Genomic DNA, 22,522 nt, shown 5'->3' on the forward strand with positions numbered 1-22,522 from the left:
CAGGGGCACCGCCTGTGTAGACAGAAGGGGCTCTGTTAGACTCTGGTGCACATTTTCACTCTTTCCATTTTGGATTCCAGCACCTCAGCACTGACTGCAGAAAGGCTGGTTCTGTGTCCCGGCCCAGGCTAAACGCCAGCTCCCTGAACATGCCTGTCAGGCCTGCGGAGGGCTCCCTCTGGGGACCCCGAGGGAGAGGGTGTGGGCGAAGGGTAAGATACTGTCTTTATCTTCCAGCTGGATCTCATTTGCCAAATCCTGGAAACCAGCTGGAGGAAACACCATCTTCACCCCCGGCTTCTCCACTGGTACGCATTTCCCCCTCTCTCTGATCGAGGTGTATAAAGACAACTCTAATTGCTACCTGTTTGGGCAAAGCTTTTTTGGAACCTAACAATTGAAAGCACTTGTCAGCAGCCCCAACCCTGTCTGTCTTGGTTCTGCACTCAGCATTTAAAGGAATGGCTCTGTGGCTTCACCCACCCTCTTTCCCGGGGATATGGTTGATGAGGACCGAGGGGTGTGTGAGCTCAGGACCTCCAGGAAGGGGAATTGGAGTTAAAGCAACTGATTGTTTATGTGCCTGCCGTCTGGTTAGATTCTAGGCATGAGGCTTTCAACAGGGCCTAGCGGGAAGTCCGTCTCTCTGTGGTACTCAGAGCCACTGCTCAGACCAGTGGAGATTTAGGGATGAAGCCCTCGGCTCATGGCCGCTCTTTTGTTTTACCCAGCGGCAGGCGGGCCAGTGCTGCTGAATTTACAGTCTTTCACCTCATGACCAGGATTCTGGAAGCTACTAGGACTTTGTTTTTACCTCTGCCTCCTGGTAAGTCTTGGCTCTTTTGTCCTTTGTTGTAATACATTTGTTCTTTCTTTTTCACGTGGTCATCGGACTTTGGCACCTTACGCATTTAAGGATGAGACCTTCTGTGTCTGAGAACTTGTGTGTCTGGGGTCACTGTGAGAGAAGGGCCTCATGTTGGTCTCTGCAGACCAGATCTCCCCCACTTGTTAAATTCTACTGTGGCTCGTCACTGACTTGAGGGAACTGGAGCTGGTCCCCACGCACTCGCTAGGACACTTTGAATCAGCAGAGCTGATGTAAGATCTTTCTCTGATGTCTGCAGGCTTAGTTTATCTGATTGAGAAAGTTAACACTCAGAAGGAAGTGGGTCTGGCTGGGTGTCAGAAAATGCTTGGAAGCTAAAGATCGCCCTTGAGATTTTGAAACAGGACCAAGTCAGGCCTCAAAACACCCTTGGCACGTGTGTATGTGGTCATGCATTTAATCGGTCATTTGTTCACTCAATAAACAATCATTTGTTGATCTTTTTTTTTATTATATTCCATGTGCCATGCTAGAAATTAGAGCAGTTACAAAAATTAACAGACGTCTAATTGGGAACATGTATTCATTATAAGAAAGAAATAAGCTCCTATCTGCCGTGTGTTCATTACATATATTTTTTGGTGAGTGTTAAGCTTTATGATAGCTATGTCTATATAATGTTTATCAGCCAGTTTAATTTATTTATTCATATGCAGCTATCACATCATATATCGGTAATTCATTCCTTTACTCATTGGTTTTAAGCCAACAGGTAGACGGTTCCCATTTTGTACCAATAAGTACTTTACATAAATAAACACATTCAATTTTCCTAACAGTCCTAAATGATAGGAGCTTAAATTGAACCACATTAAATTATCAATACCCAACCAGTTTTTGACCAAAAAAAAAAAAAAGGCATTTTCATATGGTTCCACTGAATATTATTCCCATTTTATAGATGGTGAAACTGAGGCACAGAAAGTTACATAACTTGCCTGAAAGTCACATGGTGATTAAGTAACAGAACCAGTATTCAAATCCAGGGAGTCTGGCTCCAAAATCTGTGCTTTTAACGACTGTTCTGTGCTGCCTCTTGAATTTTATATTCCATTTGAAATAGTTGATGCCGAAACATTGACTATTTCTGGGCCCAGAAATCCCATAGCTCGTCTCTACTTGTCTGCATTTGTGATACGTCCAACTCAGTTTGGAGCCCTGCATGCTTTCTCTGTCCATATACCTTATCTTATCTTTTGATTTTATCAGATTCTGACAGTGACCATTCACGAGGAGAATTGATGACTTTTAATTATCCCAATAGAATAGGAAATTCAAGTTGGCCTCTAGGAAGAGTGAAGGATTTCATGAAAACTATATTAAGACTTTGTGGCTTCAACCATTAATTATTTGTCATTAACACAAAAGAGTTGGTAGAGGATTAGATTGACACTTTCAGATTTGTTCACCATGGATGCTCAAGCCAAATCTGTAAATAAATGAAGTGACTTACTGGGGGCAATTTTACACCTGGGAGACTGTAAAACTTTACTTTCTACAGAGCATCACACTCCTTTCCAGGGATGTGTAAGGAGGGAAAACGTGGAAAAATGTTATCCATAGTGATTGAGAATTATTATGAATAGACTTAATGGTTTGTTTCCATGAGTCAAGTATCTCTCTCCTTTTCTCTTAAATGTTGGTTTCCCTCATGTGACATGGAAAGTGACCCTGGGTCACGTGGGTGTGCACATGTGTGGGTAAATACAGGATTTTTGCTTGTGTACTTGTGTATGTGTGCTTGCTTTCCAAGCCTGCTGGCTAGTGAGAACTGAGTTCCAAGTGTTGGAAACTTGTAACCCAATTGGTTAAAGAATAAAGGGATGGAGGACCGTGACAGGGAGTCATGGTTCGGAGCTGGAGCATTTGTAGTTTAAATGGGACCTGTGCTTCCCTCACTGGCTATTGGAGGCCAGGGGCTCTGGAGGATGAGGACTAGATTTGGCTGGAAAAGGTCTGTTTTGGAACTGATGCCTACTTTTAGCCAATTTGCTCTGTTGCCCAGAGCTGACATGCAGAGGAAGCCAAGAGTGGACTATTGGATGTGGGGCTGTGCCCCAGGGACCGAGGAGGAAGGGTCATCAAGGATCTTCAGGACATGGATACAGGCTGAAGGAGGAATTTCGAGTCCAGGAAATCTATAGGAACCTTCAATAAACTTCTTCGGAATGAATTTCATAACTTTTTTTAATCTTGGGAAGAATGTCCAAATCCATTTGAAAAATCTCATGTTGTTGATGAGTGAATAAAATTCATTTTTTGTTTTATTGATTCAGGGAAGCCAGCAGAGTCATCTTGTCAGCCCCTTAACATCTGCTTGTGGGCAGAGTCTGCACTTTATCTGACCCTTGATGTGGCCAGGACGTAGGACTCAGTCCCTCACTGCTCATGATTCATGTGCTCAGGGAGAGACCATTGCATGACTTCTCTGAATTCAAGTTCCTGCTCTTCGGGCATCACTTCTTTGTCATGTCAGCTCCTAAGATTAGGCTGTGATCCTTTGTTTTCCCTACCCATGCCCCATCTGTTTCTGAGTGTGGACGCGTTGCCACGCACTTCTGAGCCCTTCCTTCCTCCTTCACCATCTGTGCCCTTGTTACCTCTGGTGCAGGTTCACACACTGACCTCCCAGCACGTATGTCTCATGTACCTCCCATAGCAAACTGTTGGTACTGGTACTGGTACCCAGCCCATTCTTTGTTTGTTGCCATTTTAATATTCTGAGAGTAAAACTCAAATCATTTTTCCATCTTGCTCAGAAACCTTCAGTGTCCCTCCCCAAAGTCTACTAAATAAGAAAATCCTTGCTGTCATTCAGCATTCAATCCTTGTCATGTGCGCTCAGAGCACTCTATGCTTTTGCCTTCATAGAACTGGCCATTTTTTAAAAAAAGATTTTATTTATTTTGAGAGACAGAGGGAGAGAGGGCAGGCATGCGCACATGAGCTGGGGGAGGGATTGAGAGAGAGAGAGAGAGAGAATCTCAAACAGACTTCCCGGTGAGCCTGGAACCTGAGATGGTGCTCGATCCCACAAACCTGAGATCATGACCTGAGCCAAAACCAGGAGTCAAATGCTTAACTGACTGAGCCACCCAGCCACCCCAAATGGGTCACATTTTTAATAATATGTATTTCTGTGATTATTTGATTGTCTTTCCATCAAACTGGAAGGTGGATGGGAGCAGCTTTGGGATCTGTTTTTTTCATTATTGTACACCCAGCTCCTTGTTGAGTGTCTGGAAGAGATTTGTTAAATAATTTCCAACCTTACCTCCTACCATTCCTCTCATACACTTGATTCCATCTCAGCTGGGTCTTTTAGTACTTTCTGAACATGCCCCATACTTTTGCAGCTTTCAGCCTCTGTTCATCTTGCCGCATTGATCCAGCTACCAGTTCTTGGGGCAGGAAATTGTCATGGGTAAGAGTGTTGGCTAAAGTCCCATAACCTGCATTCAAATATAGCTCTGCAACTTACTAATGATACGATCCTGGGCAACTTTCTTAGCTCCTGTGAATCCTGGTTTCCCCATTGATAAAATGGGAATCGAGTGGTTCCCACCTCTTGGTGTTGAATGAGGATCGAGTTGGCCGGTGCATAGATGGAAGTCCTCGGGATGAGTTTGTTACTGGTCATTGTTGTTCTCTCACACGCCAGGCTCTTCATAGACCTTGTGTTAGTTCTCCAGGCAGCCATGTGGGAAATGTGTACTGGTGGCTCCATTCCAGGGATGAAGAAATGGAGTCTCACAAAGGCTACTTACCTGTAGTTAGTAAGCAACACAGCAGGACTCTGGTCCAGGTCTGCTCATGCAGGTGACTCTTTCTACTGTCTCCTCTTTGTATATTCTCTGGCCTCATTTCCATGACCAGGAATTGCATTTACCCTTCTCAGCTCCCCTCATGTGTGCTCTCTTTTCCAAGGTGGCTTTTCTGATTCTCTCCTGGACTGGTATCTTCTCCCATGGATGTCATTTTTATTGCTTATTATAATACTGTGTTCAGAACGCTCCATTTCTGAGCATTTGAGTAGCCCTCCCCATGAGACTTGGGTTTGGGGAGCATTGCCTTCTCTGTTGAATTCCTATAGATTTGCTCTCTGACCATACTATTTAAAATTTTTTTTTTTTTTTTTAATTTAGTTCAAGCAGACCTCAAAAGCCCTTCTTCAGGGCATACACAGAGGTCAGGTAGACAGACTGTCCCCTACTGGTTCAAAATTTCTGTGTCAACAAGGTGGTCCCCATGTGTCAGCCTTCTAGCCTGGGCACCTGGAGTTTGAAGCTCTTCTGTTAATTGTTCTCTTTTGCCATCTTACTGCAGAATTGCAAGTCTATTAAGCTGTAAAATGGTTTTTCCTCACCCAGGCCTTGGACTCTTTTTGTCCTTTTGCCTAGGAAGGGACACACATGCTTGCTGGGAACTCATATCTACTCAGCACAATCCTTAGTCATGATAACACAAAGCAGGGGACTTGGACCTGTCTTCAAGCAGCATGTGTTAGACTCTAGGTGCCAAGGCACTGGGCTAAGGGCTTTATTAACGTCATTGAGTTCTCTCCCTCCAGAAGGCTGGAGACGCTGGCTGACCCTGTTTACCCTCCCGATCTCTCATCTAGGTTTTCACACTCTGCATACGATGCTCGGCGTCCACTGCCTCCCTTTGCATAACCTGCTGCATTACTTCGATAACGGAGTGTTGCTTCTCACTGAAACAGCCGTCACGAGGCTCATGAAGGGTAAGAGGCTCCAAGTTCACCACAGAGCCCACCCTGCTCTGAGCCCCACGAGGGTTGGCTCCGTGGTGTGCCACCCGTGTGGTCACACAGGGCCCTGCTGCGTGCAGGGCCATCTGTGCTCGGTTTAATGCTCAACATTAAATCTTGAAATCCTCAATATTGAAACAAGGGGATCCTCATTTGCCTTTTATAGTGGACTCCGCAAATGAGGCAGCTTGTCCTGCTGAGTACAGTTCATTTCCTGTAACCAGACTTTGGGCTAATTTAAAGTGCCTTAGGCCTTCAAGAGGCCCCAAAGGGCTTCTCAAGCCCCACACGGCTATTACATTCCTTCTCTGTACACGAGGGCACTTGAGGATAGGAGACTCTGAAGCCTTCTCAAGAAAATGTCATGAAATGGCTTACTTTCAGCTGATTAACTCTGTCATCTCAGACTTAGACTGAAGTACAAGGGAAATGGAGAGAGGCAGTGCTGGTGGGAACCAGAACTTGAAAGTCTCTAGTGTAATCCCTTGCTGAAATTCTTCGTTGTGGTATTTTGGAGATGAGTTTTGTTAACGTATGTTCAAGTATTTGCTGTTTCCCGAGGTGTCTTCTGTTTTTAGCTAGTAAAATTGTTTTGTGAGCAGCAGCTCGTTACAGAACCATGCTCCATGCCATATAGGAACTGCTTTATTAAGAGACAGCCCTTGTACTGAGAGACACAAACTAAAATTTTCAAGATATTGTTGGAATTGGCTTGAAAATCCAGGGTGGGGATGTGTGTGTTATCAGAATGAACCACTGAAGTATTATTAGTTTGCTCAGATGATTAAAATGGAGATTTGTTTTATTTGCCCATCTAACTTTTTTGTAGATCTGGACAATTCAGAGAAAAATGAAAAGCTAAAATTCAGCATCATTGTGCGGCTTCCCCCGGTAATCCTGAATTATGTTTTATTCTCTCCATAAGCCTTGGTATGAACCTCCTTCAGTTTCTTCCTGCAAAGGGAGCATTTACTTGTTTTGGGCTAAAGTCAATTGAAATGCTTCACTTTTCAGTCCTTTCCAAGAAATCCATCCCATCCTTCTCCACCCCTGCCGCACCGACAGGGTGCTTGTTCCTCTGGGTTTGTACTGCCTGGCACAGCCTGCCTGAAACATTTAGCCATTTTCTCCTCTTAGGAAACCACACTAATATTTATATCTGTGAGTCTGAGGGGAGGGAGAGGGGAAACATGTGCTTTTGGCATTTAAACTGATAAGAAATTTAAATACAGGTGAGGTCAGAAGGTTCTGGAACTGCATTTCCTCTCACTGCCATTTCTACCACAGCAGGAAAACATTCCCAGGTTGAAGGAAGAACGAGAAACATGAGAGAAAGGGTTAGCCAGGCACTCCTTGTTTTTTACGGGGGATATTAGCTCTCAGAGTCAGAAATACTATGAAAATATGAAATTCCACAGCAAGGTCTTCAGAGCCTCAGAATCTGCAAACTTCATGACCCTGCGAGCCCAGGGCCAGCTCTCTGCTCTGTTTACATACCTTGAACACTTGTATCTCTGGCACAATCCTCCCATGAAGGGATGTCCGCTGCCTTCTGGACCTAATCGTTTTCCTTTGTAACACCCTCTCCTCCTCACAGCTTACTGAAGCAAAGGCAAGGATAGAAAACAAAGCATATTTTCCATGGCTAGATCTCTCTGGGGAAAGTCTCTGAACATTTAGTTTGGTCTCTACATTTGATTTTTTCTTTCATTCCTTTTTTTGCCTCAAACTCTTAGGGAATTAAAATTTTCTGGGCAAACATTAGCGAGAACATGCCTCTTCCTGTCGAGACCTCACTTAGAGTTTGCAGGTACCCCATTTTGAAGAGTGGCAGATGAACTCCATTTCAAAAGAATTTGGCAACATCAGTGAATAACTGACTCTCCTCGGGGTTGAATTTAAGGGAGTATTTATTCAAAATTCAGAGGCACACCTCATAGGAGAGGGTCTTTCTTCAAGGGTCATTAACCATAAAGGGCCTCTCCTGTAGACTAACCAGCTACTTGGAAGTAATCCTTCTTAAATTATAGGTAGCTATAAGGTATGTGTACTTGATAACAGGATAAGCTACATTCTCCTCTCTATATTTTTGCATTCTTTTATTGTTGTTATTGACTTAATTTCTTTAGAGTAGTTTTAAGTTCACAGGAAAATTAAGTGCAAGGTCCAGAGAGTCCCCATCCAGCCCTCTGCCTCCACACGTGCAGAGCGTCCCCTATGACCAACATCCCCCACCGCCGCGGTCCCTGTGTTCCCACTGATGAACTTGCACTGACGCATCACCATAACCCTAAGTCCATAGTTAACATCAGGGTTCGCTTTCGGTGTTGTTCATTCTGTGCATCTGGACAGACATATAATACAATGGGTCCATCATTACGGTATTGCACAGAGTAGTTTCAATGCCCTAAAAATCCCACGCTACATATTTTTCGATTTGCCTAATAGCTTATTGGTCAGAAGATCTGTCGCCTTTGGGATCATCCTATGAGTTCTAACATTATTTCCCGGAACCACGTGAGGGTACTGCTGCTGAACTATAAGAAACAGGTGAGTGTGCGAGCGAGCACGGCCCCACAAAGTGTTGTTGGATCCTATTCGCCCGTTTCAGCGTGTCGGCAGAGACAGCAACTGTAGTTCTTTGCCCTCTTTTTTAAGTTCGTGCTTGTTTTGGAAAATCAGCTAATAGCAGACGTGGTTTCCCTTGTAGCCCCGGAGTTCTATGATTGACAAGTCGCCAGGCAGTGTGGAGTTCCTGCCTCTGAACTACTTCATTGAAATACTGGCAGATATAGAATCTTCCAATCGAGGTAACATCACTCACACGCCCTTGGGCTTTCCTGCTCTTTCTCTTGACATGGCTGTCCCAATTCACTTGTGTGGATCCTTTTCTTTCCGGACTACCCCTTGCTTCTAAGTAGTCCTGCTGCAGCTGGTTTTAATTAGTAGCATACAATTTCATTCCCAGAGTAAATTACCAAAAGAATTTGGTTTTAAAAGGGTTTAAGAGGTTTCAAAACCCATTCAGTTGGTGCAAATGACCTTTCTTGGGGGCTGAGGTAGAATGAATTTTAAGAACACATTTTCAGAGTAAAGTGTTTTACTAAAATATAAAATAATTACGATTTCAGTGAGCCGCAGGCACAATGTGATTCTAGAAGTTCCATGGCTACGTAGTAACTCTTTCCCCCTTACTTTTCCAGCTCTGTTAGCTTTTGAAGGACATGACAATGTGGATGCAAAATTTGTGGAGGAAGCAGCTCTGAAACACACCACGATGCTCTTAGGCTTGTAAAAAAGAACGTGCAGTTGTATCCACTCCCGATGTTTCAGTCTTGCTCATTAGCTTGACTTCCGTCAAGAGTCCTTTACCAATATTTACAATTGGTAACCCAAATCAGAATACATTGTTAAGCCATCTGAATTTCAGTCTGGTACTCGTTCAGACAGAATTAAACTACTATACCTCACCCTGGCTTTCAAAAGCAGACAAGCCGTCAAGTGGACAGGGGTGACAGAACGGTCTGAGAAGCATGACGTGTCCTCAGGGGTGACTTCGCAGCTTATCTTCCTAGTGGCTTATCTTCCTAATGACTTCATAGGCCCAAAGTGACTTTATACTCACTTTTGCACTCTGAAATAAAATATGCTTTAAAAAAATGTAGGGGACAGTGCTTAGAAGAACAAAAACTAGATGTGTCATTGAAGATAGCATACATATGAGAAGCAGAAAAATTCGTTACGGAAGGACTGTATTTGGAAAGAGGATACTTTTCAAAGAACTGAACTGGGAACTGGGGACTTGGACTGGGTCAAATCTGGCTATGTCCAGTAGTGGGTAATTTGTCCCATACAGCAGTGTGTACATAACGGCCTGAAGAGTAGGATTTGTCTTTGTGATGGTTCAGATGGAACTGTGCTGTAATATGTTAAAGTTTTTTGTATTTATAAAAGTTTGATTTAGTAATATCTTGACATTAAAAAAAAAAAAAAAAAAGAAACACTGAAGGTTTTGGCCTCTCATTTTTTGAACATAGCGCTTTTATTCCAGCCAGGAATCGTGAGCCCGCGAGCATGTTCTATCTCTGAGGCCCCCAAGGACACCTAACTAGTTCTCCCCCTTTTCTTTTTTCTTCCCCCTCTCTTTTATAGTGCTTCATTCTGACCCATAACGGTGGTCGCTTACCTGAGTCAGCCCGTGCCCTTTGCTTTTCTCTCTTCACAGTTTCTCACAGGGAACTTGCGGAATTGTCATGATTCTGATTATCACTAGGTAGTACAGTCATTCAACTTCTCTTCTAAAATCATACTTGAGTTCCCAAAATTGCCCTCTCCTACAGAATTTCCCTTTTTGGTCAAATATGTAGTCGTCACAGAGGCTCAAAATATCAGAGCCCTGTCAGCATGTTAGACTCTCTTCTCTTGAGAAGATCATTATTTTTCACCCCCTACCCTTTCATACTTGCGTTGTTACGCTGTCTTTCTGAAGTCCCAGTCGTCCGACTTACATCGACACTGGTCCTGTCGCTTTTCTGCTCACAGCCATTCGTTACAGGATAAGACACAAACTCCTCCACATGCAGGGCTTCCTGAATCCCAGCCTGACATGGTTCCCCCAACACGAACATGCTGTTCCAGCCAGGGCAGTTCACTGGGCCTTGAACAGCTTTTGTCTTCTTACTTCCGAGCCTGGCTCAGGCTATTTTCCCCACCTGGAAGTCCCTCCCCACTTACTGAAATCTTATATACGCTTAAGGGACCAGATAAACTGGTCCATCAGTTTGTGACTCCCCACTGTGCTGGCACACGGTGGCCCCTTCTGTGTGCACCAGTAGCACGGGCTGTAATACTTAAACATTCATCCCTTTCTGTTAAAAAATTATATTTCCATTCTTACATCATTCCTATAGGTCTATTTTTTGGATCCCTGCAACCCAGGAGCTTTGTTAAAGTGTGCAGTGTTTCTTTGTGTTAATCACACTGTTATTTATCACGGGCACTTTGCTTTTTAATAACTTTATAAAACAACCAACTTAGATTCAGGACTAACTTGGAGGCTGAGGATGAGATTAAATTTCCCTCTGTTCTGGCAGGATGGGGACTTGAAACAGATTTTGTTTCATTTAAAAAAAAAAAAAAAAAAAGAAGGAGGAATGTGGTATTTCTCACTTCCAGAATTGTGACATAAAATCCATACCTGACCCCAATATGAAATATGGCTTGAACATATTGATGAGGTAAAATCAGTTTTCAAATCCACTTGGGTATTTTCATACATGAGAAAATATAAAAACAGAATTAGGAAAATATACTTAGGTAAAATGCAATAAAATCAGAGTAACAAAGTAAGTGGAACTGGCCTCATTTTCCAACTCTGCTATACGCAAAGCTGTAAATGTTTTCATTGAAATTTTTAAAAATCTGGAGTCAGAACTTAATCACAGGTTTATTTGTATATGACATTGTAAAAAAAAAATCTAGATTTATAAGAAAGATAAATTAGAGTATAACTATTTTTGTGGCAAAAGGACTCTTTACTTGTAAAAAGAATGACCATAATATTACTTTAAGAAGGACAAGCTTCCTTACTGCTTTTTACTTGATTTACATTTACCAACATGAACTTCAAATGCAACTATTTAACAAAGTAAATTATAACCTCTGTGATACTTGGGATATTTTACTTTTCAAACAATCATTCTATCTTTTTCAAGTGAGTGTATTGAAGAGTATGTGCATTTTTCTTCTTTAATAAACAAAGACCCACTGCCAATTTCTGTACTGCATTGAAAATTTATTTTTCTTTTTTTAACTACATATTTCTAAAAGATGGTATATAAAGGGAAAAAAAGAAAAAAATACAGAAATATGCTTGGACATAACTGTAGGAAAATTCTATGTAACATCATGTAAAATGTAGTTGCTGATGAGTGTGAAAGGAAGCCATGTTGTTGTCCATTGTTGGTCGATTGTGGACACTGTATTTATAATTTAGAGCTGCTATACTGTATTTGTAATTTAGAGCTGCTATACTGATACTTTCCAGCTGTGCATATGAGGAAGCCTGATTAAAGTGTCTCCTTTAGAAGCCCAGATTGGTTCACATGCTCAGATTTCAATTGGCTTTGTAACAGGTTTCCTTATGTGCCTCATATTGGCCCCCGGTTCACTGGGCTTGAAAGGAGCCAAGGCACCATACGGTTTGGGCAAAGGAAGAGTGGCCTCTGCCTCTGGGATGTAGGCATTTGGACGTGGCTCTGCAGTTGTATAAACACCACTGGGCAGCTGGCGGTTATCTGTTACCAAGAACTCCTGCAAAGAATGATTTTTCCTTTTTAGTCTCCTGAAAATTATACTGAAGTCACTTCATACTTAGGGTCCAGCAGACACAGCTGGGTCTGAGCAGCCTTAGGCTGTGCTGATTGATATTTTCCCAAAGGGATAGGCGGGTATGAGGGTGGAGTCACTACACACACATGCACACACACATACACACTCCTCTCCTGGGAATGACCCATGTGGCTCAAGCATCATTCTGTTCCTGAGGTTTAGCGTTCATAAACTGGTTAGCGGGTCCTAAATTCCCTGTATTCCAGCTTCAGTACCTTTCATCGAGCACTAATTATTTCCATGTTTTTGAAAAACGCTGGAGTACTCATTGGTGAGCAAATGTTACAAAGGAGGAACTAAGGAGTAAAGTAGAACCAGAGGAGAGATGTGGTCAGCAGTTTGCTTCGAACCTCAAGGGGCTCAGGATTCTGCCTGTGCTTCTGGAGAACAGAGGAAGTTCTTATGGTATTAAGAACTCTAAATAATGGAGACAGATAAATGACAGCTGGGACACCACAGGTAAAATCTTAATGCCCTAAAAAACAGTCTTGGGCACTATGGGGATTACAAATCTGATCCTATTTTCAGATACTCCTAGTATGTATTTGGAAGGCATGTGTTCCTGGGTTAGGGAGTGAATAATGATCCCTTGCGGGATATCTACTTGATAGTCTCTGAGTTGTAGATCTCCAGGATGTAGTCTTCTTAGAAAGATGCCCAATTCCATTGTAAAAATATTAAAAGGTCATAGGAGTAGGCAAGACTTGGCACCCATCATGCGGGCACAGTCAGTGATAGGCCTAGACTGAGGCCAGTGGCAGGAGAAGAAAGATGTGATCTTGAGGCCTATGACACAGACCGAGGAGCAGAGTCTGCAGAAGGCTGTGGCACCTGGAAGATGCTGAAGGCCTTGCAGTGTGCTGTGGGGGCCCCTGATAGCCAGATATGGGAGAATAAGGTATGGTCTGAGTAGGGATACAAGGACAGAGACTAAAGACGTATGGATAAAACCAGAGCCAGCTGAGCCACCATCCTGCCAATGGCTGAATGCCACAGAGGCCATGTCGTAAGACTGTGGGGTGGGCCTTGGTGCTCAGTGAGGGCTTTCTGGAGAATATTATGGCACTCTGGACTATGATTTTGACTTGTCTACATCCTGTCTTAAGCAAAACTTTCTAATGATTGTCAGAACTAGGTGTGTGGTAGAGTGGGAATTTTTCTTCTATTTCGGGAGGACTGAAATCCCTGAAAATGGCCCTTCCTGGCACTCTTTACCAATGTGACAAGGAAGCAAAGCTTACCCGAGATTTTTCAGCGATGGCCAAAGCATACATTTCTTCATCTCGAAGTACCTTCAACCATTCTCTCTCAATGTCTTTATTGAGTGGCAGACCCTTTTCTATCCTGGAACTGCAAGAGAAGATGAAGTCTTCTTTCTCTCTGACTTCCTTTTGGAGTTCAATGGCCAGAGCTTGTTTCATGGACAGCTCAGCAACGAGAGCCATCATTTGTTCCGTAGCATCTCTGATCTTTTTCCGGTAGCCGTTCATCTAGAATGAAAGTGCCCAAGGCTTAGACTACATACCTTCCATGAAGAGTTAAGAAAATGGAGGGCTGAGGGCTGTCTAGGCTGGTCGGGGGCATTCTTCCCTGAAGGAAGGAGAGTTTAAGGGGGAATGCAGAGAAAAATAAGAATTAGAGGAGATCTCAGAGATTGAGGCCAATACCTTGGCTGTGTAAATAAGGATAGGATGGAGAAGAAACAGATCTGCTCATCTGGTTAATAGAGTTCCAAGTGCATAGCACTGAGAAGAAATAGTCCCTTTATTTTTAAGAGGTGTTAAGGAGAAGGGGACAGGGTATTCTTGATGTCTAAGTTTCTGGCCTAATTTTGCCATGTTTTTAATTTGTCACTCATCTAGCAGGAAAAAATCTGGTAGGACCAAATCTATATCCAAAAATTACTTGTTACTTACAGAAGATAATCAGCAGCGGTCCTGCATCTGAAATTATTTTTAACGGAAAATATCATATCTCATTGTGGTTGCATTATTGATCATACTTCCTGGGATGTATCATTATTTGGTCATAAACAAACATGAGCTGAACCTGGGGAAAATCTGGCCAGTAATTTGAAAGGAAATGTTTCTTGTTCTGTGTGTATGTTTACGATTTCACACCAGCTAGTTATCATCAAAGAATTGAAAGATAGGACTAAGTGGAACATAGACACCAAGCACAATTAAAACAATGTTGAACGAAGGAAATAATTAATTCTATTCTATTTTAATCCTCCAGGCCTTTGAACCGGGGTACACTGACATATGAGTTTCCAAAAACTACACCTGATCTTGAAACACTTTCTTCTCCTAGTAGAGCATACACTGGTTTATCTGTACGTTTGTGTAGAGAAATGTTGCTGCCAGTGATGTATCTTTCTCTGAAAATTTAACGACTGATTCTTATATATACATTGTCTCTTTAAAGGAATAAGGAAAATACATTTTAAAAACTGTTCTACACTGCAGTAATTTTTAGGAAACTAAAGCTTCAATGGTGAGTCATTATCTTAAATTGCACTAATTCATCAGTTTTGGCACACTTGAATGTTGTGTGTATGTGGGTGTGACTGGCCAACCTCCTTTTCTTCTCCAGAGTAACGGTGTTACTCTGGGCTTCTGAGCTGCTCGGTCTTCCACTGGGATTTCCCCCCACCCCTTTTATTTAGAAGGAGAGGGGTGGGGGAGAGGGAGAGTATCTTAAACAGTCTCAGTGCCCAGGATGGAAATGGGGCTCAATCTCACAACCCTAAGATCATGACCTGAGCCAAAAATCAAGAGTTAGATGCTTAACCAACTTTTCCACCCAGGCACCCTGGGACTTCCCATTTTCTGTTCACTTGGGAGACCTGTAAGAGGAGCCCTAAGCTCCCTAGGAAAGGTGAGAGATTTGAGATACGCATTCTTGTTGAGCTCCCGCAAGGAATTAGGCCACTTCTCAACTATTGAATGCTTACAACTTAAACTGATACCGATTTCACAGATTAGGAAACTTATTTTTAAGATGGTTTATGTATCCTCCTCGAGGTCATTCACTTGTATTGGTAAATCACAGACCTGGAATCTGAACCATTCTACCTTCTAGTTCTGCCTACTACAAAGTTTTAAATGGGGAGGGAAAAAAAAAAAAAGCCAGGGAGAGAGCTGCAAAGGTGGGGAAAGGCAGGTGGGGTGGGGGAGATAAAGACAGGCTGTCTCCTAGGAATGAACCCACCCAGGCGGCAATCGCCACCATGTGCATTTCTCTAGCATTACAGTTGACTTCCGGACAGACTCTGCCAACAGCTTCCACAAGCCAGCCCTCCCTGAAAACAGACTTACCCTAAAGAAAGGGAAATTCATTTGCAAAAGGAAGGGAGGCAACATTTAAAGAAACATCGAGAATGCTAATTCAGGCAAAGTTCACAAGACTACAGAAGTCTTAACATTTCTTATTTTCTGAAGTAAAGTTGTGAATTACACACAAGCCCAGGGACTGAGGGACCAGCTGGCTGGCGAAGTCCTCAGAGCAGTCCTGTAAAAGCCTAATAAAGACAGCAAAGGAGACCTGAGATTTACAGTGATTTTCTGTTTTAGTGCGCCAGAACTGTTTCTAGGATGGGACTGAATGTTCACTCATTTGATAAACACTTTTCTTGAGTTTACTGCACACTAGGCACTGGGGAAATTAAGGAGAACGAGGAGCGAGGGACGCCTGAGTGGCTCATTTGGGTAAGTGTCAAACTTCTGGTTTTGGCTCAGGTTGTGATCTCAGAGTCATGTGATCAAGCCCAGAGTGGGGCTCTGCACTCAGCAGGGGGTCTGCTTGAGATTCTCTCCCCTTCCTTCTGCCTCTCCCCCTGTGCATGTGCGTGCACGCGCACACACACACACATTCTCTCCCTCTCTCTCTTTTTCTCAAATAAAATCTTTAAAAAAAGAAGAAAAAGAATGAGGAACAGTCGCTGCTGCCAGGAGCCCACCATCACGGGTGTGGGTGTTACCATGGTCTATTTTTTTACCTGTCTCCCGACACTAGGTGTGGACCATGTGTCCCTTCCTCTTTGCTTCTGCCCTCACAGCCTCATGTGCTCACGAGGGGAGCACACAGCAGGTTCAGTAACTATTGCTGACCCAAATCCCTCTGCTGTCACAGCAGGAGGCTCCTGGGGGCCAGAAGGCCAGGTGAGCGGGGGTTGGGGGGGTCCTCTCACTGCCCAGTGGTGCGAGACCCTTCCTCTCCTCAATCACCAACCTCCTGCCTGCCAGCTGCACCTTCCAGGGCCGCTCGAGCAGGCCTAGCCTGACCGGGTAGCTTTGATTCCAGCAGTTCTCATATTTTAAACGTATGAAATTACGACTACTAGGCATGGGTGTCATGTGATTGCTGTTCTCTTGTAATAGTCCCTGTCTGTTCCTGGGTCCTGGCTGAGTTCTGGATTGGGGGTGTTTTCATGTGGACTGCTGGATAAGTGAGGCCCTCTAAGCGCAAGGAACTAGAAACGCTTTAACTTGGCAAATGAAATACAAGGGTAGTAACTTATTTTGAATAGGTGCCATGTTAAGTGAAACTTGTAAACTGTCATGAAAAGCTTAAGTTTGGGTGCCTGGGTGGCTCAGTGGGTTAAAGCCTCTGCCTTTGGTTCAGGTCATGATCTCAGGATCCTGGGATCAAGTCCCGCTTCAGGTTCTCTGCTCATCGGAGAGCCTGCTTCCTCCTCTCTCTCTCTGCCTGCCTCTCTGCCTACTTGTGATCTCTGTCAAATAAACAAATAAAATCTTCAAAAAAAAAAAAAAGAAAAGAAAGAAAGAAAGAAAGAAAAGCTTAAGTTTGGGGCGCCTGGGTGGCTCAGTCGTTAAGCATCTGCCTTCAGCTCAAGTCATGATCCCAGGGTCCTGGGATGGAGCCCTGCATTGGGCTCCCTGCTCAGCGGGGAGCCTGCTTCTCCCTCTCCCACACTCTCTGCTTGTATTTCCTTTCTTGCTCTCTCTCTCTCTGTCAAATAAATAAATAAAATCTTTAAAAAAAAAAAAAAAGAAAGAAAAGCTTAAGTTTGCCCAGTATAAAGTGAATATTCATTCAGGGAACAAGACTGAAAACTATTTTGGATAATTTCCTAATATTCATCTTTACATCTTCAATTCTACATCTTTATGTATCTCTCCAGCCCTGCTCTGGATAAATAACGACAGTCTGTGGGAAATGAAAGGCCTGTGGGCAGAAGGGACAAGGCAGGGTCTCAGGCAGACCTTCTTGGCTAAGAGCAGCGTGTCCTGCTTGTAGGCCTGAGTTTTGCTGCAGAGCCTGTCAGTGAGCCGGGACACCTGTTCATAGATGAAGTCCTTTTCCAGTAACTTCTCCTCCTTCTTGGCCAGCTGTAGTTCCAGCTAGAGTTGAAAACAAATTCAATAAAAGGACAAAAGAGTCATGCATGTCAAAAATCTTTCTTAATTAGAGCACTATTTTTTCCCCTTAATGAAGACACATTGTTTTTACACAATTGCAAGCTGGCTCTAGGAAAGTCTTTAGCACTGGGCTAGGCCAAGACTTTCCTCGATCCAACCCCCTCCAGACAGCCCTGGGAAGGCTTTCTCTCCATGGCAGAAGGTCACCCTCTCAGCTCCACCCAGTTTCCATGTTGCCATTCCTCTGATACGTCCCCATCGGGAAGACAAATTAATCCACTAAAGATGCCAAAATTGTTCCTTTGGGCTATGAGACAAAAGGGGGCATCTTGAAACCACTCAGGTTTTCTTTCTTTCTGGCAAGGATTAGAAACAAGCTTAGCTTTTGTTACTGAATTACGATGAAAGGACTGTATTAGTGGTTAGAAGAGTGAGGGATGGGGGAAAAAATCTGTCAGCATCAGATGAAACAGTACCACAGACCACTGGGACACTGATCAACAAGGGACTAGTAGACACTATTATAAGAAAGAATGCTTACTGCATCTAATTTTTTGATCATTTCTTCTTGGGTCATATCTTTTCCTGGAATGAAGCGGATTCTGCTCTCATCCTCAGGATTTATGAATTTTTTCTCCAGGTCTTTTATTCTGTCTGTACACTGAGAAAACTGTTAAACAAAGAAGGAAACATTAACTTCAAAACTAACTGTATTGCTCAGTAAATTTTAAAACCACATAGCCCAGGGTCTTCAAAGTCTTTTGGAAGGATCCATCCAGGCAAAGGTGGAAGAGAACTCCTCTAACATCCCATGAGCCGGGACCTGGGTTGAACAGTAAGTCTGCTCACCCATGGTACCGTGAGGGTGATGCCCTGTAACTGTTCTCTGAAGCAAGGCAGTGAGTTCTGAGTCATCAAAGGAAGAGCTGATGACAACCAGTCCTTTGTGTCATACCTATGGGATGCTGTGTGGTTGCACAGCTCAAACTATACAGAACTGACCTCTTCATTTTAGGTTGTTATAGAAGCCAAAGTAGACAATATACAAGGCGGACAACATACAAGACTCCAGCTTATAACCCTTTGTTGGCAATAGGTTTAATGGCTTCCCAAAGAATAAAGATCTTAATTATTAGGTCAATACAGTGTATAGGTCTGTGAGGAAACAGCCTGAACTATTTTTACCTTTTTTGCTAACTGCCTTAATATAATGTTTCATATTTCAACGATACTTGTTGCTTTAATGAGACTTTGAAGTAGATGAAGAAATAAGGGAGCTCCCAAGTAGGAGAGGCAGTCACACTTAGTTTCATTTTATGGGGAGAGGTGTAGAACACTGTGAAAACCAAGAGTCATCATTTCTTTTTCTTTCTCTTTTTTAAAATTTTGTTTATTTATTTGACAGAGTAGAGAGCACAAGCAGGGGGAGCAGCAGAGGGAGAGGGAGAAGCAAGCTCCCTCCTCAGCAGGGACCCGATCGGGACCCGATGCGGGACCCTGATGCGGGACCCGATCCCAGGACCCTGAGATCATGACCTGAGCCGAGGGCAGATGCTTAACCACCTGAGCCACCCAGGCTCCCCCAAGATTCATCATTTTCAACTTTTCTACTGAAAACCTGTAGAATCTTAAGCAAATCACTTATCCTCTCTAAACCTTAGTTGCCTCAACTATCAAATGCGAAGGTAAGGCCCAGTCCAATGGGGCTGACTCATTAACTGAGAGCACACATCTCATGTACTTCACAACATGTCCCAGACTGATACGGGTATAATTTAATCTTTAATTCATGTATTCGCCTTCTCCTCACAAAAAGAATTTAAAATAGTGACATAATTTATTTTTTTCCTTTTTCTCCCTCTCAATATTGCTTAATTGCCCTTAATACGGAGTTAAAGTATACATATATACATAAACAGGCATAAATATATAATTATTCCATTTATTATTAACAATGATTAATGTTTCTGTTTCTTAATTAGGAAATTAAATAAGGAACAAAAATACAGTGCTTGCTTATCAAATTAGTACCTTGATTGCTCTTATTTCCCCATGGGTCTCTGAGGAAATCTGTTTACTTTTTCTTTTTTTTAAGTTTTTATTTAAATTACAGTTAGTTAACACACACTATAATATTGGTTTCAGGTGTAGAATTTGGTGACTCACACATACACCAGTGCTCATCACAAGTGCCCTCCTCAATCCCCATGTTTACTATTTTTATACAAAACAGTGTGTCCTAAAATAGTTCACGTGACTTCCAAGATCCCTAAAAAGGAGCTATTATTATAAGCACCGGGAAAATATGATTCATGATAATCCTTGGATTAGACTGTTAGACAATTAAAAACTGTTTCAAACAATTGAAAAATTACAAACCTTAGGGGAATTCTGGAAATGATGCAAAAAATGGGAAGACTTTGAAAAAACAAAAACAAAAACAAACCAATCACAAAACACTGCAGCTGTGACAAATAACAGGATATGACAGGGATCCACCAGGGCAAGGCAGGGTACAAAAATGATTTGCCTAAGGCTCGAAATTTTACATCATGTCCTTCAGAGAGCCCATGTAATTTGTGCTGAGTAGATAAATAATTAAGTGGACTTTGAAGACTAATGGGAAACTTTCTATTCAACATTCTTAAGCTTAGAATGAACTCTGGCAGGACGGGTAACTGATGATGACACATAACCCACATGTCTCAGTTCATAGGCAGTCAGAATGGAAAAGACTCCTATCAGGCATAAAAGTTTAAATAAATTTTCCTCTTGGGTCAACTGAATTTATATTTCACATCAGATAACTGGTTCCGTATAATGAAATGCCAAGTGCATATATTTTAAGGACAATGAATTTTATCCACTGTGTGGAAGTACTGATTTGCGATTAACAAGGCTTACACAGTAGACAGAGAATTCTTCTGTTGTGGATCTTACTGAATTGAAAGTGCTTTTGTTCTGCTGGGCATCTCAATAGTTTGGTACCGTTGAAGATGGCCCTGAGGCTGTGTTTTGGTTGAAGATGGCCCTGAGGCTGTGTTTTGGGAAGGAGCTGGAAGGAACAAATTATTCTGTAAAATCATGACAAGTGTGGAGTGCTTGGGGGACAGTCTTAGGAGGTGAGGCTGTGGAGAGGAGAAGGGGTTGAGAGGTGGAAAGACAGGTCAAGGGAATGGAGCTGGGCGAGGGTGCTACACGGGCTAACGCGCCTGTGGATGGTACCAGTGACGGGTACCTGCAGATCTTTGCAAGGCATGGATGTCTGATACTGAATTTGCAGTTCCTCACATTTCTGTAATGTACACCTTCATGCTGTTGCCCCAAACCTTCAATCAGTTCGCAGACCAAGGTCTTGCCGGAATGGTTTTGTGTAGGTAGGCCAAGGAAGGAGCAAGTTCTGAATTCGGCACTGACCCGGCACAGAAGTGAGCCAGGTGGTGTGTGTGCTGATGAGGGGATCCCTCAAATGAGTGGCTCACTAGTCACAGGAGTCAGAGCCACTGGAATCCTGAGGGGGATACCTTGGAGGCCTGAGGGACGCCTTGGGGTGTTCCAGTCAATCCATCTACACTGGCTACACTTAGGGAGGAAGTGAATAGGAGAATTTAAGGCTTAAAAAACAAACACTGGAATCAGAACCTTAGCACATTTGTGCACAATGAATGATCCTATCACTGATACAGCATTCACACATTCATATGGCCTAAAATATATGGTGGACCCATCATCCTGTTCCTCAAAGTCATGTGAATCCCCATGACATGATTAAACAGAAAACAACAACAACAAAACAAAATGGACCCAAAACTGCCGCGTGAGCTAATGAAAACCATTGATTTATAAACCTTGAAAAAGACTGGATGGATTGCTTCCAGATTTTTGATAATTTTAATAGTGATTATATCTTGGGAATAGAATTTCATTTTTTAAAAATTTTTGTGTTTTTTCACAACTTCATTAACCAAACATATTTTAATTTCATCATCCCAAAAAACTTGAAAACAAACCTGACATTTTAGAAAACATGATAGGTTAAAATTTGTTCCTGCTACATTGAGGCAGTGGGGAAATGTGTAAGCCACAATTTTTTTAGTTTTTTTCTTCTATTTTCATTTAAAAAAATACAATTATTGCATGTGAAGAAGGTAGCTTTATATTCATTATTTAAGCATATACTACATATTTATTTATTCATGTTTAAATTGCTTGGTTTTATTCCACTTTTAAAAAGACCGTGTGTCGGGGTGCCTGGGTGGCTCAGTCATCGAGCGTCTGCCTTCAGCTCGGGTGATGATCCCAGGGTCCTGAGATCGAGTCCCGTATCAGGCTCCCTGCTCAGCGGGAAGCCTGCTTCTCCCTCTCTCTCTCTGCAGCTCCCCCTGTTTGTGTTCCTTCTCTCACTGTCTCTCTCTCTCTGCCAAATAAATAAATACAAATCTTTAAAAAAAAATAATAAAAAAATAAAAAAACCGTATCAGAGACCAGGTCATTAAATGACAAGGAAACTACAGGGATTAAGAAGGAGTCTAATTTTATGTGATTGTCAATTAACAAACAACAATCTCGGCTTCAGAGGGCAGGAGTTCCAAAAATGAGAGAGCAAGAAGGTCTCCAAGATCTTTCAAGAAAGCATCAGAAACATAGTTATGCTAATGGCAGTGAAAGCCTGGATTCCTTAAATTTTGAGTTATGAGGAAGCTAGAGTTGAGATGTGGGAGGGTCTGAATTCCAAGGAAGGGAGAAAATGCTTTGTGGGGGAAAAAAAATCTGTAGCTTGGATGCCTGAGGCATAAATTCCACCCTGGAGAAGTGGATTTTTTTATTATGTGTTTATTTATTAGAGAGAGGGAGTGGGTGGGGAGGGGCAGAGGGAGAGAGAGAATCTCAAGTAGACTTCCCACTGAATGTGGAGCTCCACATGGGACTCAAGCTCACGATCTTGAAATCATGACTTGAGCTGAAATCAAGAGTCCAACATTCAACCGACTGAGCTACCCAGATGCCCTAGAGCAGTGGCATTTTTATTTTTATTTATTTTTTTTAGCACTGGCCTTTTTTTTTTTTTTTAAGATTTTATTTATTTATTTG

At 42.6% G+C, this 22,522-nt stretch overlaps 2 protein-coding genes across 9 annotated transcripts in view; one reads left to right on the top strand and one right to left on the bottom strand.

Annotated features, from left to right (window-relative positions):
* The window catches only part of GSAP (gamma-secretase activating protein), an 81,498-nt gene extending 72,130 nt beyond the window's left edge, over positions 1 to 9,368 (top strand). For all 3 annotated transcript variants that reach the window (XM_032873284.1, XM_032873285.1, XM_032873283.1), the window contains 7 exons: positions 238 to 308; positions 732 to 826; positions 5,511 to 5,630; positions 6,487 to 6,548; positions 8,106 to 8,207; positions 8,368 to 8,467; positions 8,861 to 9,368. In XM_032873284.1, the coding sequence (XP_032729175.1) occupies positions 238 to 308; positions 732 to 826; positions 5,511 to 5,630; positions 6,487 to 6,548; positions 8,106 to 8,207; positions 8,368 to 8,467; positions 8,861 to 8,952 (642 nt within the window). In that variant the 3' untranslated portion in view covers positions 8,953 to 9,368. The remainder of the gene's footprint in view (positions 1 to 237; positions 309 to 731; positions 827 to 5,510; positions 5,631 to 6,486; positions 6,549 to 8,105; positions 8,208 to 8,367; positions 8,468 to 8,860) is intronic.
* Positions 9,369 to 11,669: 2,301 nt separating this feature from the next.
* Positions 11,670 to 22,522, bottom strand: part of CCDC146 (coiled-coil domain containing 146) — a 113,434-nt gene continuing 102,581 nt past the window's right edge. For 5 of the 6 annotated variants that reach the window (XM_032873287.1, XM_032873286.1, XM_032873288.1 and 2 more), the window contains 4 exons: positions 17,973 to 18,101; positions 17,276 to 17,413; positions 13,289 to 13,537; positions 11,670 to 11,969 (listed from right to left, as the gene is read on the bottom strand). In XM_032873287.1, coding sequence (XP_032729178.1) covers positions 11,766 to 11,969; positions 13,289 to 13,537; positions 17,276 to 17,413; positions 17,973 to 18,101 — 720 coding nt within the window. In that variant the 3' untranslated portion in view covers positions 11,670 to 11,765. The remainder of the gene's footprint in view (positions 11,970 to 13,288; positions 13,538 to 17,275; positions 17,414 to 17,972; positions 18,102 to 22,522) is intronic. The other variant, XM_032873292.1, reaches the window with a different exon arrangement.

The sequence above is a fragment of the Lontra canadensis genome, unplaced genomic scaffold (assembly GCF_010015895.1).
Source record: "Lontra canadensis isolate GAN:19392208 unplaced genomic scaffold, GSC_riverotter_1.0 scaffold48, whole genome shotgun sequence".
Classification (NCBI taxonomy): Eukaryota; Metazoa; Chordata; class Mammalia; order Carnivora; family Mustelidae; genus Lontra; species Lontra canadensis.